At 39.8% G+C, this 13,283-nt stretch overlaps 1 protein-coding gene across 2 annotated transcripts in view; it reads right to left on the bottom strand.

Moving 5' to 3' along the window:
- Positions 1 to 483: 483 nt before the first annotated feature.
- The window catches only part of LOC137346156 (natural cytotoxicity triggering receptor 3-like), a 29,068-nt gene continuing 16,268 nt past the window's right edge, over positions 484 to 13,283 (bottom strand). For both annotated transcript variants that reach the window (XM_068009500.1, XM_068009502.1), the window contains exons 4-8: positions 13,148 to 13,279; positions 12,060 to 12,078; positions 11,909 to 11,943; positions 7,336 to 7,379; positions 484 to 4,268 (exon numbers count right to left, since the gene is read on the bottom strand). In XM_068009500.1, the coding sequence (XP_067865601.1) occupies positions 4,182 to 4,268; positions 7,336 to 7,379; positions 11,909 to 11,943; positions 12,060 to 12,078; positions 13,148 to 13,279 (317 nt within the window). In that variant the 3' untranslated portion in view covers positions 484 to 4,181. The remainder of the gene's footprint in view (positions 4,269 to 7,335; positions 7,380 to 11,908; positions 11,944 to 12,059; positions 12,079 to 13,147; positions 13,280 to 13,283) is intronic.

Genomic DNA, 13,283 nt, shown 5'->3' with positions numbered 1-13,283 from the left:
GCATTTCTTCCACCGGCAAAGTATCTTCTATAGACCAGTGGGGTAATTTAAATTGAAAGGTATAAGGTGGTTTTGGTTTTAAAGTTTACAAAACCATCTAACGTTTGTACATGTTGCATTTTTATTGCAGACGCCGGAATGTGACTATACCACTAAAAGCTTTAACCATTGTGATTATGTCCACCTTTGAGTGTAGATTAAGGTTACTTGTTCACGTGTATTAGAACCATATATTTCGCAAGATGACTAAATGAAATACCACTCCAGCTTTGAGCGTTGGAGGAGCAGATAGATGAATTGCGTGGGTGTCATTTACTGGTAACAAACTGAAACCACAAGACAATTTTATAAGCCTGATAGTGAAGTAATGCTTTCCATTGCTGATTGAGGAGAGCAGCAATCTGCAAGACAGATTGAATAAAATATCATTTACAAATATTGAGCCAACGTGTTGCAAAACAAGATATTTTTATGAGACAGAAAAAATGTAAAGCAAATTATTTATCTTTTGATCATGTATTTTTCAAGCTTAAAGTGACTCTAAGGTGATAACATTAACTTTATTAGAAGATGAATTCTAGTGTGGTTTTAATATTCTATTAAAATGCACATTACAGCATATTTCAATAATACCATTTTACAAAATACAGCGCCTTTAACGTTATAAAATGTCCAAGGCGCTGCACGGGAGCATTACAGAATACAATATTTCACTTTGATACAGAGACAGCGATGGAGAGTAATGTTGAGCTGCCTATAAAACCAACGTTGCACAGTATCGCATCAATTTCAAGTGGGGTAGGTTGAGTTAATATTTCCCCGATATCTATAATTTGAATGCTTTCTGCTTCACTACATTTCACATTACTCAGCAGTTCATTTGTGTTGCAGACTCATTACATTTTAACCATCATTTGCTAAAATATGAATTAACTGGCTTCAAGTCTTTAATAGTCTTTTTCTCTCCAGAGCTGCTCACCTAGAGAACATTGTCTCAGAGAATTTCACCTGGCAGGAAGGAAAAAAGGTGGCCAGAGATTGGTGGAATAATAATTGGAATAATAAGTACTAACTGTTAAAAAAAGATTTATTGTCTGATGTCAGGAACAATATCTTTATGAAAAATTATAGCTACTCTCCCTTCATTGTATTTCCTAGTAATAGTAACATCATCATTGGCCACACATATAAACTTTTTTATTCAAAGTGCATTTGCTGTATTTGCTTTCTGCTTCGATATTTATAGGGTGTGTGAGACAGTATTTTATCTGCATGTAGTTAACTTCTGCTTGCAGAAATACTTTTTGCTTAAATATACTGCGATGGCGCTACTTAGACATTAGTTTGATGATTTATGTCATTCAGCAACCAAAAAATAAATGAATGAGTTGTTCCTCTCCATTTATGCAAATGATTACATTGATATATAAGAAGTTAGTAAAAAAAAAGTATAAGGCATTGCTTGCTTGCATGTAATTTACAAACGAATCTGTTCATGTTGATACTAGGCACACATTTACATTTGCCTGGGCTCAAGTTTTGGAGAAGGTTGTAAGCCAAATCTCTCCTAAACGCATCTCACACATTCGGCAAATATTTCACTTAGGGAATGCAACAAAACACAAAGGGAACAATGGGTAAGGCTCCGTCTTAGCATCTAAATGTTCACCACAATGCTGGAATGATATGGCTTTGCCACTGATGGCTATTTATTCTGCTACCATGTCCCGCTCCTCAGGGACTCACTCCATGATTCCTAACACCTTGTTGCATTCTTCCTCTTAAAAGCAGCCAAGCACAGTGGTGCAGTGGTTAGCACTGCAGCCTCACGGCTCCAGCAACCCGGGTTCAATTCTGGGTACTGCCTGTGTGGAGTTTGCAAGTTCTCCCTGTGTCTGCGTGGGTTTTCTCCGGGTGCTCCTGTTTTCTCCCACAAGCCAAAAGACTTGCAGGTTGGTAGGAAAATTGGCTATTATAAAATTGCCCCAAGTGTTGGTAGGTGGTAGGGAAAAATAGGGACAGGTGGGGATGTGGTAGGAGTGTAGGATTAGTATATATGGGTGGTTGATGGTCGGCACAGACTCGGTGGGCCGAAGGGCCTGTTTCAGTGCTGTATCTCTAAACTAAACTAAAACACTTCAGTTCCAAAGAATTTTTCGATGAGCGGAGTCATGCGGTCAAACCATGTCACTCTTCTATATAAACCGACTTCTCCCCTGCCGACAGCAATATTTCAATTGTTTTTGGAATGACCTGACAGTTTTGTCTCCACTAATGAACGTGCAGAATAATTACATGTACCTGCACTCTTTTGTATCGGTGGTATTTCCTGTCATCAGTAAATAAACCTACTTCTTACCACGTAGTACCTATGTTCCCTTTTGTCCTTCCCTCCATCGCTGCCCCCTAATACTCAGTGTTTATTGTATTTTCAACTCCGCCTTGCGACATTCTCTGAGACATTGTTCAGTAGATGAGAGGCTCTGTAGGCACATAGACTATTATTGACACATATGCTCGAATTATTTAACTGCATAGCAACAATTAAAATGAACAGAGATGGAAAAAACAACAAATAGTTGGCCCGAAATGCGGTTTTACTGAAAAGAGCTAGAAAGTTACATTTCACAATGCGAGACTGCATAACTGTTTCAATCAACAAATCATGCATTTCAGTCCGCCTATCTATATTTGAACAAACTCTTGCTGCACAATAGGAGGTTTACCTATAAGTACAGATCATTAATTATATATCTACAACATTTTGATCTCCAGAAAAAACTACATTTATATGGAAAAACAAAACTCTGTTAAACTGATACTACTTATCATGTGACATAATTTAAAAATAACAGTGAAAGGAGCACAATCTGACGAGTTGTTTTCAGTACATGTATGCATATATGCATTCATACCATGCATTATATTACATATTCTAATAATTTTATTTTCTTCTTTACTTATAGGTTGTGTATGTTCTTCTGAAGGACTAAAAATCCTATTTGATATACAGTGAGATATTTGTACACATATATTCCTTTCAATTGTCCTCTGCTGCATACTTTCATTTGCTAGTTAGAGGCAACGTACAGGCATGCACATTGTATGGAACTCGTTTCCCAATTAAGGGTGTCATTATCAAGGCTAACACCTTCCAGATTAACGATGAAAAAGGTTAGGCTATGGAAGACTATCACCAGTCAACAGATGTATTTTTAAGGCAGAGGTAGATAGATTCTTGATAAGCAAGGGAGTGGAAGGTTATCGGGGGGGGGGGGGGGGTGGGTGGGGGTAGGTGGAAATGTGGAGTAATCAGTTCAGCCTTGAACCTATTGAATGGCGGAGCAGGCTCGAGGGGTCAAGTGGCCTACTCCTGCTCCTAATTCGTACGTTCGTATATCAGGAGTGCAAGCCCTTGGACACCGACCTGTGAATATTGTCTCCTATGCCACCTCCAACAAGCAATTGTACAGCATAATACACGCAGAGCAAGGGTTACTTCTATTATTGGGAAGCCTAGGTGTAGGGCTGAAACCCACAGCACAAAAGACAAAGATTGAACAGAATCAAGTGAAGTGTTTAATTGGTGGCAAGCTTCCGTTTTATAGGCCTGTGGGAAGTTGGGTGGACGGACAGAAACGGGAAGCCTCGCAGTTCTAAGGCCATGGGGAAGAATAATTTCAAACTGCACATTAGATCATTGGCCTATGTTTGAAAATGATGACGGTACAGGGAGGAGGAAGAAAGCGTAGACCTTGTAGTATGACAGTAACAAGAGAAACTCATAGAAACAATGAAAGCCGTGGTATCGATAAAATAGAAGTGACAAAAGCTAGAACCAAAAGAAAATCTGTACAAGTTTATTTTCTTCTGATATTTGGTTATTGGAAAACATTTCAGTGGAATGCACCGTTTCATTGCATAGGAATTATATTTAATTATTCCTGACAATAGGCCATCAATTGGTAACAGCAAATTCAAAGAGAGGAGTGGGTTTTAACTGAAAAACAAGCAGTGCCACATAATTAAAGCTTCATACAACATGTACATCAATTTTCAAAAACTGGTTACCACACAAATACGAAAAATTGAAATCAGATTATTTTTATCTTACATTTGTTCTGATAAAACCGGGTGGTGAAATGGATATAAGATAATAATAATGCGGTACTGAATGAGGTCTACTGCATGTTCCTTCTTGCCGGTAGTGGACGTTTTTTCTTGGCCTTGGGTTCATTAACGTGACAGTGAAGGTAAGCATCTTCATGCTTTGAAGCAAGGACACAAACATTACATTGGTTAGCACCACGATATAAAGAAAACGTTTTTTCACCCATTTAATTTTATACAGCAAGAGCTTTGTCGTAACTATTGCGTCCTTTCAGAAGCAGTCTTAAGGTGTACCAGCCTGAAATTATGCTGTGCAAAGTTAGTCTTTTGTAAGGCAAGCGTAGAATTTTAACAGTTTTTTTGACACATGAGTTGCCATGGGGACGGTGCCCATGGATGTTTGTAGAGCGAGGACGTCGAGAGTAGGCGTAGAACAAATATGGAGTTAAAGAAGACGCTTAAGTTCATAGGAACGGTGTTAGTATGAATAAAATGAGGAAAAAGGCTTCACACTGGAGCGACATCAGGCAGAAAAAAAAGATTCATATTAACGTAATGCTAGGTTACATTGCCGAGATACAATTACACTGTATTTACAGGTCTCAGCCATATCCGTGCACAGAGTTTCTCTATGTAGAAAGCTCCGAGGAACAATCCTTATTTCGAAAACATTTAGATAAGGCCTCGCTATCTTGGGAAGAACGTGCCAAAGATCTCCAAACAACTTCCTGTGCACTTTGAAAAGCAAAATTCTCTCCACTGGGATTTACCCTCTGTGCATTGCCAAACATAAAACTAGCGATTCCAGCTTAAGCCCACACTGTCGATCAGCTGCTATTCAACCAAAAAGAAGTCACTGCTCAACATGCTAATGCGTGTATCATCCATGGTCGCGAAGCAAACCCCATACAATTAATGGGTCAGATTAAGAAACACACCGCTGTCTCTAGAAGCGTTATTCCGTATTTTGGGACAGGATTTAGTGCCCAATTTGCGAGCTAAGGCCACAAAATGGACGGGAAGTCTTCTGGTGGGATCACTGATTCATGCGCTGCTCAAACTTTTTCTTGCCATTTTAGTCCAACTTAAAGAGTTTTCATAGGAGAACTTTGGGGAACTGCATCAAAAAAGTGAAATTAATCGAAATAAGGTACCGCACTATTTGCCATCTAAGACGGATGAAAATCGCTTAGCAATGGACGTCTATTCGTCTCCATTGTAGAACAGTTGCAAAGACTGTGGGATGAAAGGCTGAAATAAATCTTTTTGCTGACACTTTTCAGTATCAATGCTATTAACTTTTTAAACTTAGTTTTCAATTTTGCTACCTGTCGTGATTTTCGACATTTTTATTTTTAGTTTGTTTTTAATTTCAGACTGCCTGGGGAATGTTTAGGACGCGATAAAATAGCGGGGTTTCTGAAAGTTCTCTCGATAGTCCATTACAATTGTGAACAATTAGAAATTTTCAGTTTAACAGCAAAAGCTTTCACAGCGGAGTCACGTAACAAGAGCAGCACGGCAGTTAAACTCAATCTACATACACCTATGGATGTTACCAGGTTAACGTACACTTCATGGTGGTTTAAAAGCGCCCATTTGGTGCACGGGTCTGGTCTGCATATTGCAAAAATGAAATAGAAGCACTGGAGAAAATATTGCAAAGAATTACGAGGATGATATCAGAAATGAAAGGTTTTGACTATCAGGAAAGACCGATCAGGCTGGGGCTCTTTTTTGCTGAAAAACAGAAGGCTGAGAGGTAACCTAACAGAGCTTTAAATTATGAAAGAATTCGATAGGGGAGATGTAGGAAGATGTTTCCATTTGTGGGGCGTCTACTATTAGGAACTATAAATGCAAAATAGTTGTTAATAAATAGGAATTCAGGAGAAACGTCTATACCGAGAGAGTGGAAGAACATAGAATTACCACATACAGATTTGAAGCGAATATCGCAGGTACATTTAAGGGAAATCTAGATAAGTAAATGACAGAGAAAGAAATTAAATGTTATGCTGATAGATGAGCAGTATGGCTCCGATGGATCATTAACACCGGCATAGACTAGTTGGGCTGAACAGTTTGTTGCTGTGTTGTACATTCTATGTGGCTGAACCAGGCTGTTCACCATCTTAGTAACCTATTTTCCCCTGAGTTAAGCTTCTGGCCATATCTCTTCAGCATCACCAAGACCTCCTACTTTCACCTGAATCACATTTCCAATATCCGCCCCCACCTCAGCCTCTCTGCTGCTGAAACCCTCATCCATGCATTTGTTAACTCAAGACTCCACTATTCCAATGTTCTCCTGGTCAGCCTCCCGCCTTGCACCCTTTGGAAACCTGGGCTCATCCAAAACTCTGCTGCCCATATCCTAATTCGAACCAAGTTCCATCCACCCATCATCCCTGTGTTCACTGACGTAATTTGGATTCCGGTACAGCTACGCCTCGAATTTTAAATTTCTCATCTTCATTTTCAACTCCCCCACGGCCTCGCACCACCACCCGTACTGGCAGGTTTACATGAAAGGAGCTATATAATTACATCTTGTGGTTAAAAGTAAGATGATGAAATAAGTTGTGAAGCCTTGGCTGCTGGAGATTGTAGGTCACATTGTTCCACTTAACTTATCTGTCTATATACATTAAAAAAAACACGCATGATTCAACAGTGACCTTTTCGATTTTCGTACACAGAAGCTTTTGCTGAAATTATGAAAATCATGTCTCAAAATAGTGAAATATTCAGAGTGTTGTTTCGAATTGAAAAGACAATCGGACGAGGTGTATAACGAGTTATAACATTCGCTATTACCCATTCAAAGTTAACATTGCCCCCTTTGTCTGAAGTACAGACCCATCATGAAAGCTCAGAATAGATAAAAATGTAGAAATTCAAAGAAAAGACATGACGACTGGAAATTTGGAAGAGTTAGAGAGGTGAACCACCTGAAATTGCTTTCGGGTTCAATTTCCTTTGTGTTTCTCGCATGTTCTTCCTTTTACTTCAATTAAAAACATGTATCGGCATTTTGCTTTATCACATGTTGTTCAGATATTTCTGCATTTCAAATCATCGTTATTCCAAAGGCATTGCATGACGCATTTTTTGATAAGCATTTTCATGTAATCAATACAATGACACAAAAACGTGCCTATGCAATAGTTTTACACGTTACAAACACAACTCATGCAACTACATAGACAAACGTGCATTTACCTGGTGTGTGGCATGATTTTGCGCTTTGTTTCTGTTTGACAACTCTATTTGGGGGGAAAACAGGAATACAGTTAATGGACTGTTTCGGAAAAGTCCTTTAAAAATTCTGATTTTTTTGGGTGATTAATAACTCCATTCTCGAAATCTTTCCTTGGGGTGCATTTATAGACAAGTTTCTGGCAGGTAACATTTCAGTTATGCTGTCTGCTTTTTAACTTCTTTCCTAACTCCTTAAAGTCTGCTTTCAGGAGCTAATCCCTCTTCTTACCCATGTCGTTGGTACCAATGTGGACCACGACCTCTGGCTGTTCACCCTCCTCCAGAAGAATATCCTGCAGCCGCTCTGTGACATCCTTGACCCAGGCACCGGGGAGGCAACATACCATGCTGGTGTCACGTCTGCGGCCTTAGAAACGCCTGTCTGTTCCTCTAACTAATGAATCCCCTATCACTATTGTCCTTCCACTCTTCTTCCTTCTCTCCTGTGCAGCTGAGCCACCCGTGGTGCCACAGACTTGGCTCTGGTGCACTCCTCTGAGGAACCATTGCCCTCACCAGTATTCAAAATGGATATTGGTTAGCAAGCGTGATGGACTCAGGGGACTCCTGCACTACCTGCCTGGTTCTCTTACACTGTCTAGCAGCCACCCATTCCTTTTCTGTCTGCACATTTTTAACTTGTGGTGAGGCCACTTCCCTAAACGTACTATCCACGTAGTTCTCTGCCTTGCAGATGCGGTGACACTTCCTGCAGATGTGTTTATCAAGGACACATGGTGCGTTTACAAGTTCTCACATACCACAGGAGGCACATTCCACTCGGCCAAGCTGCCCTTCCATACTTTAACTTTACAAACTAATTATTGCTATTTTGCTTTATTCTTTTTGTTGCCACATTGTTAAAGTAGATAGCCAAGACAGTCTTGAGATAGGAAGTGGGACAATAAGCCAGGATGATGAACAAGCTGGCATCTAGTCTTTTGTAGGGACTCTCTCATTTCTGAGGATCTTCTTCACAATTGCAATTGTCATGCTGTAATGAATTAGCAAAGACTGTGTCTGACTAGAGACCTATAAAGATTTTGAGCTTTCTCAACAGTTTATAGAGCCGGTCAAGATCAAAATAATTCATGAAGTTTACGTCTCCACCCAGAGAAAAAAGGACTAATATTGTTTATTTCTCTGCATGCCTACTAGTTAAAGACTTGAGGTTATCCATTTGGGACCAAAAAAAGGATAGAGCATGATACTTTCTAAATGGGAAGAGGTTAAGTACAGTGGATGTCCAAGGAGAATTGGGGGTTCAGGTGCATAGATCTTTAAAATGCCACGAGCAAGTGCAGAAAATAACCAATAAAGCTAATGGAATGCTAGCCCTTACATCTAGAGGGTTGGAGTATAAAGACACAGAGGTTATGCTGCAGCTGTACAAAACCCAGGTTAGACCCCACTTGGAGTACTGTGAGCAGTTCTGGGCACCACACCTCAGCAAGGATATATTGGCCTTGGAGGGAGTACAACGTAGCTTGACAAGAATGATACATGGACTACAGGGGTTAAGTTATGAGGAGAGATTACACAAATTAGGCCTGTTTTCGCTCGAATTTAGAAGGTTAAGGATGATCTGATTGAAGTCTTCAAGATATTAACAGGAAAAGACAGGCTAGATAAAGATAAACTATTTCCACTGGTTGGAGATTCTAAAACTAGGGGGCATAGTCTAAAAATTAGGACCAGACCATTCAGGAGAGATGTTAGGAAGTACTTCTTCAAGCAAAGGGTGGTAGAGCTTTGGAACTCTCTCCCACAAACAGTAGTTGAAGCTAGAACAGTTGTTAATTTTAAATCTGAGATAGATAGATTTTTGTTAAGCAAAGATATTAAAGGATATGGGCCAAAGGCAGGTATATGGAGTTAGGCTGTGGATCATCCACGATCTCATTGAATGGCGGGACAGGCTTGAAGAGTTGAATTGCCTACTCCTGTTCCTATGTTCCTACATCACAAGTGTCTCGATTTGGTCGATCACAATAACAGTATGATGTTGCCATCACATTTAGTTTGTCAGAGTCAACCTGTCTTGCAATTGACGAACGGGGAAGGATCTGACTAGCAGTAATCTTGTTTTTGTGATACCAAGTACTTATGACAGTCTAGACTTGTACAAAACCGAATTTCAATTGGTTAGGAAACCGTTGGGGGTACTGTCTCCAATCGTTGAATTAACCATGGTGACTGTCAGGGAAACCCTTCAAAAGAAACTAATTGACAGAGCAGTTAGTGAGCTGTTGGCCACCGTAATGTTCAAAAGAGACAAGTCGCAGGTGACGGTGATGACCCATGAAAAGGGGTTGGTAAATCAGAAATCACTGACACGGAACACAAAAGTCCGAGTGTATCAGGCCTGTGTCCTCAGTACCTTGCTCTATGGCAGCGAGGCCTGGACAACGTATGCCAGCCAAGAGCGACGTCTCAATTCATTCCATCTTCGCTGCCTCTGGAGAATACTTGGCATCAGGTGGCAGGACCGTATCTCCAACACAGAAGTCCTCGAGGCGGCCAACATCCCCAGCTTGTACACACTACTGAGTCAGCGGCGCTTGAGATAGCTTGGCCATGTGAGCCGCATGGAAGATGGCAGGATCCCCAAAGACACATTGTACAGCGAGCTCACCACTGGTATCAGACCCACCGGCCGTCCACGTCTCCGCTTTAAAGACGTCTGCAAACGCGACATGAAATCCTGTGACATTGATCACAAGTCGTGGGAGTCAGTTGCCAGCGTTCGCCAGAGCTGGCGGGCAGCCATAAAGACAGGGCTAAAATGTGGCGAATCGAAGAGACTAAGTAGTTGGCAGGAAAAAAGACAGAGGTGCAAGGGGAGAGCCAACTGTGCAACTGCCCCGACAAACAAATTTCTCTGCAGCACCTGTGGAAGAGCCTGTCGCTCTAGAATTGGCCTTTAAGCCACTCCAGGCGCTGCTTCACACACCACTGACCACCTCCAGGCGCTTATCCATTGTCTCTCGAGATAAGGAGGCCCAAAAGAAAGAAGAAAGAAAATCAGAAAAAGAGGAACTTAAGAGTTGCGAGGCATTTATTATGCCAGGTGGTTCACTTTTGCAACCAGATAAGTGAAAATAGAGTAAATGATCCATTCGAAGAGAACGCTCAGATTGAGATGACGCATTGACAATGAATGGATGATTATGGGTCATACTGGTTCAATTGCAACTGACAGCTTCCTAACGCGGCAGGCCAAGGGTTAGAGAGACTGATCAAATTAACAAATTATGAATGCTGGTTTTTTTTTTTGCGGCTGGCACCTACAAAATGCTAATTATTTAAAGGGAAAGTGGAATTGAGGTGGAAGATCGTCAATGATTGCACTGAATAGTGGAACAGGCTCGAGAAGCCGTATGGTCCACTCCTGCTCATAATCCTTATGTTCTATTGCTCCTATTTAACCCATGTTGACATCCTTGTGCGTACGGCTGGGATTGTGCATAGAATTTGGAAATTTTAAGTTGATCAGACCATAACAAGGAATTCACATTTTAAAGTGGGTGAGAGGAAATAAGATTTGAATGACTGAATGTGTTTAAGATATCTGGAGTTGTTATGAGAGCGTGAATGTTGTTGTTACAATTACTGCATGCTCTTTTTAACTAAAGTTTGTTCCCGCAAAGGAATGAGAGATTTAAGAAAACCTCTGTGCTTTCCTAAGAACTGTTTGGTTGTAATCTTTTGAGTTAAAGGCGTGCAGTACAGATTTATTTTGACTGTAATTTATACTATACCACTTCTCAAATGCACAGCTTTTTGTCTGTAAAAGGTAAACACAGCTTTGGAAAAATACAAAGGTACAATTCAAACATTTTCAGTTTTAAAATTTCTTTAGTGGGTACGTTTGAATCTGTTGTTGTGCTGGATGGCTCCAAATAGTTACAACTATGCTGAGGAAAATTCGAAGCGAGTTCGAGTGAGACTGACATCTTAAAATAACTTGGTATTTTATGGCAATTGGAGGGACTGTGTTTACGAGAACTAAAGACTTTTGAAATCTAACGCCATAACTGATCATGAAAGAAAATCTCCGAAATACGTCTACTTTTCCTCAGTGACTGATATGGTGAAACAAAGCATTGCTATTGAATCTTTTCAGGGGACCAATCATTGAAAAACAGCTTCTTAAAGTTTCAAAAATTTAGTTGATATCTGATTAAATTCGAACCCGTGTGGAGAGTTATTTCTTTTCAGATTTAAAGGACGTCATGAATATTTCTTGCTGCTCCGAGGAAGGAGAAATTTGTAGCACATGAATACCTCTCTTACGAATGACAATTGGTGGTCCAAGATGGGTTTATATTTGCATAAAATTATGCATACAAAACTTTAGTTTTTCAAATAATAGCAGGTTCCATTTACGCTGGAGCTTTCTAACCCAGAGGCATCAGAAGCTGTTAAATTGAAACAATGCCAGCGCACACACACCACATCCACGAATTCTTCATCGTAATGCAAGCAGCCCACAGTCTCTCGAGTGAGCAAAATAAAGATATGAATCACTTACCTGGTTCTTTTGCAGAATCGAAAGAAGAACATTCTCTGCAAAACAAGAAGATGTTTAGCAAAAGTGTTACCTGACTGTAATTTTTTTTGTCGTGTACAATCTTTTAGAATAAATCATTCCATGATTACAAGGAAACTATTGATTGACTCACCTGACAAGCAACGCATAAGCTGTGAATAAGAAAATGGTGAAATATAGTTGTGGTTAATATTGTTGTTGATATTGTCGATTAAAGCAGCACTTCAATAACATCATATCTCAAAATTATGAAGATCCTCTAAATGTACTTGTATATCCGCTGAAGTGCAATTACTTTAAATGTGTTTATTCATATAAATTGTGACTTAACATTAGGATTTTAATAACAATATTTGGTGTTCCTAATATATTTTCGTTTACTGTTTTTAATGTCTCCCGATTTACATTAACTTTCCCTATATTTGGGAAGTGGATGACAAGTCATATTATCAAGACAAGCGTAATTGTTATCCTTAATTCCCTGAAAAATGAAAGGTGCCTTTGAAAAGTTGCGGAGTAGTTACAGCATAGAAACAGGTTGTTCGACTCAACAGGTCAAGGCCGTTGTTTGTCCTCCACACCGGCCTCCTCGAACCCTTTTTCATCTAACCTCATCAATATGTTTTTCGATTACTTTCTCCCCCATTTGCTTACCTAACTTCCCCTTAAATGTATCTATTCTAGTCACCTCAACTACGCTTTGTGGTAATAGTTCGACATTCTAACCACTCTCCGGGTAAAGAGGTTTCTACTGAATTCACTCTTGAGTTTATTACTGACGATTTTATATTCTTGGCTCCTAGTTCTGGTCTTTCTCGTAAATGGAAATACCTTCTTTAAGTCTACATAATCATAAAGATCGTGCCACCCCTCAGTCTTCTCTTTACTACAAAAAAGAGCTCCTGTCTCTTCAATCTTTCCTGACAGGCATCTCTGTTTTGGTATCATCTTAGCAAATCTTTTTTGCCCTTTCTCCAGCGCCTCTATATCTTTTGTTTAAATAATGTGGAGACCAGAACTGCTTACATACTCCAAGTGTAAAAATCATCCGGATCATATAGACTCTAATTCATCGCAAAATGAAAAATGTGTTAAAAGTTAACCACAAAATTGCAAAAAAGAAAATTGCATTGTATTATAATTTTTTTTGTCATTCTGAGGCATGAGATAGAAATTCTGACGATTCCATAGCATGGCGACCACTTTTAGTATTTAAAATACCTTTGTTTCTTTGAGCAAGGACTATTATCACAACAAGGAGTGGCAGAGTAACCAGCAACGTGACACCACCTGCTACTGCAATCCACAACCACTCAAACTGAAGACTTGAACGGTTTGGTTTGTCACAAGAATCTGC

This window comes from Heterodontus francisci, chromosome 29, assembly GCF_036365525.1.
Source record: "Heterodontus francisci isolate sHetFra1 chromosome 29, sHetFra1.hap1, whole genome shotgun sequence".
Lineage (NCBI taxonomy): Eukaryota > Metazoa > Chordata > Chondrichthyes > Heterodontiformes > Heterodontidae > Heterodontus > Heterodontus francisci.
The sequence above is the reverse complement of the archived record's forward strand: the minus strand, read 5'-3'. Positions and strand labels throughout refer to the sequence as shown.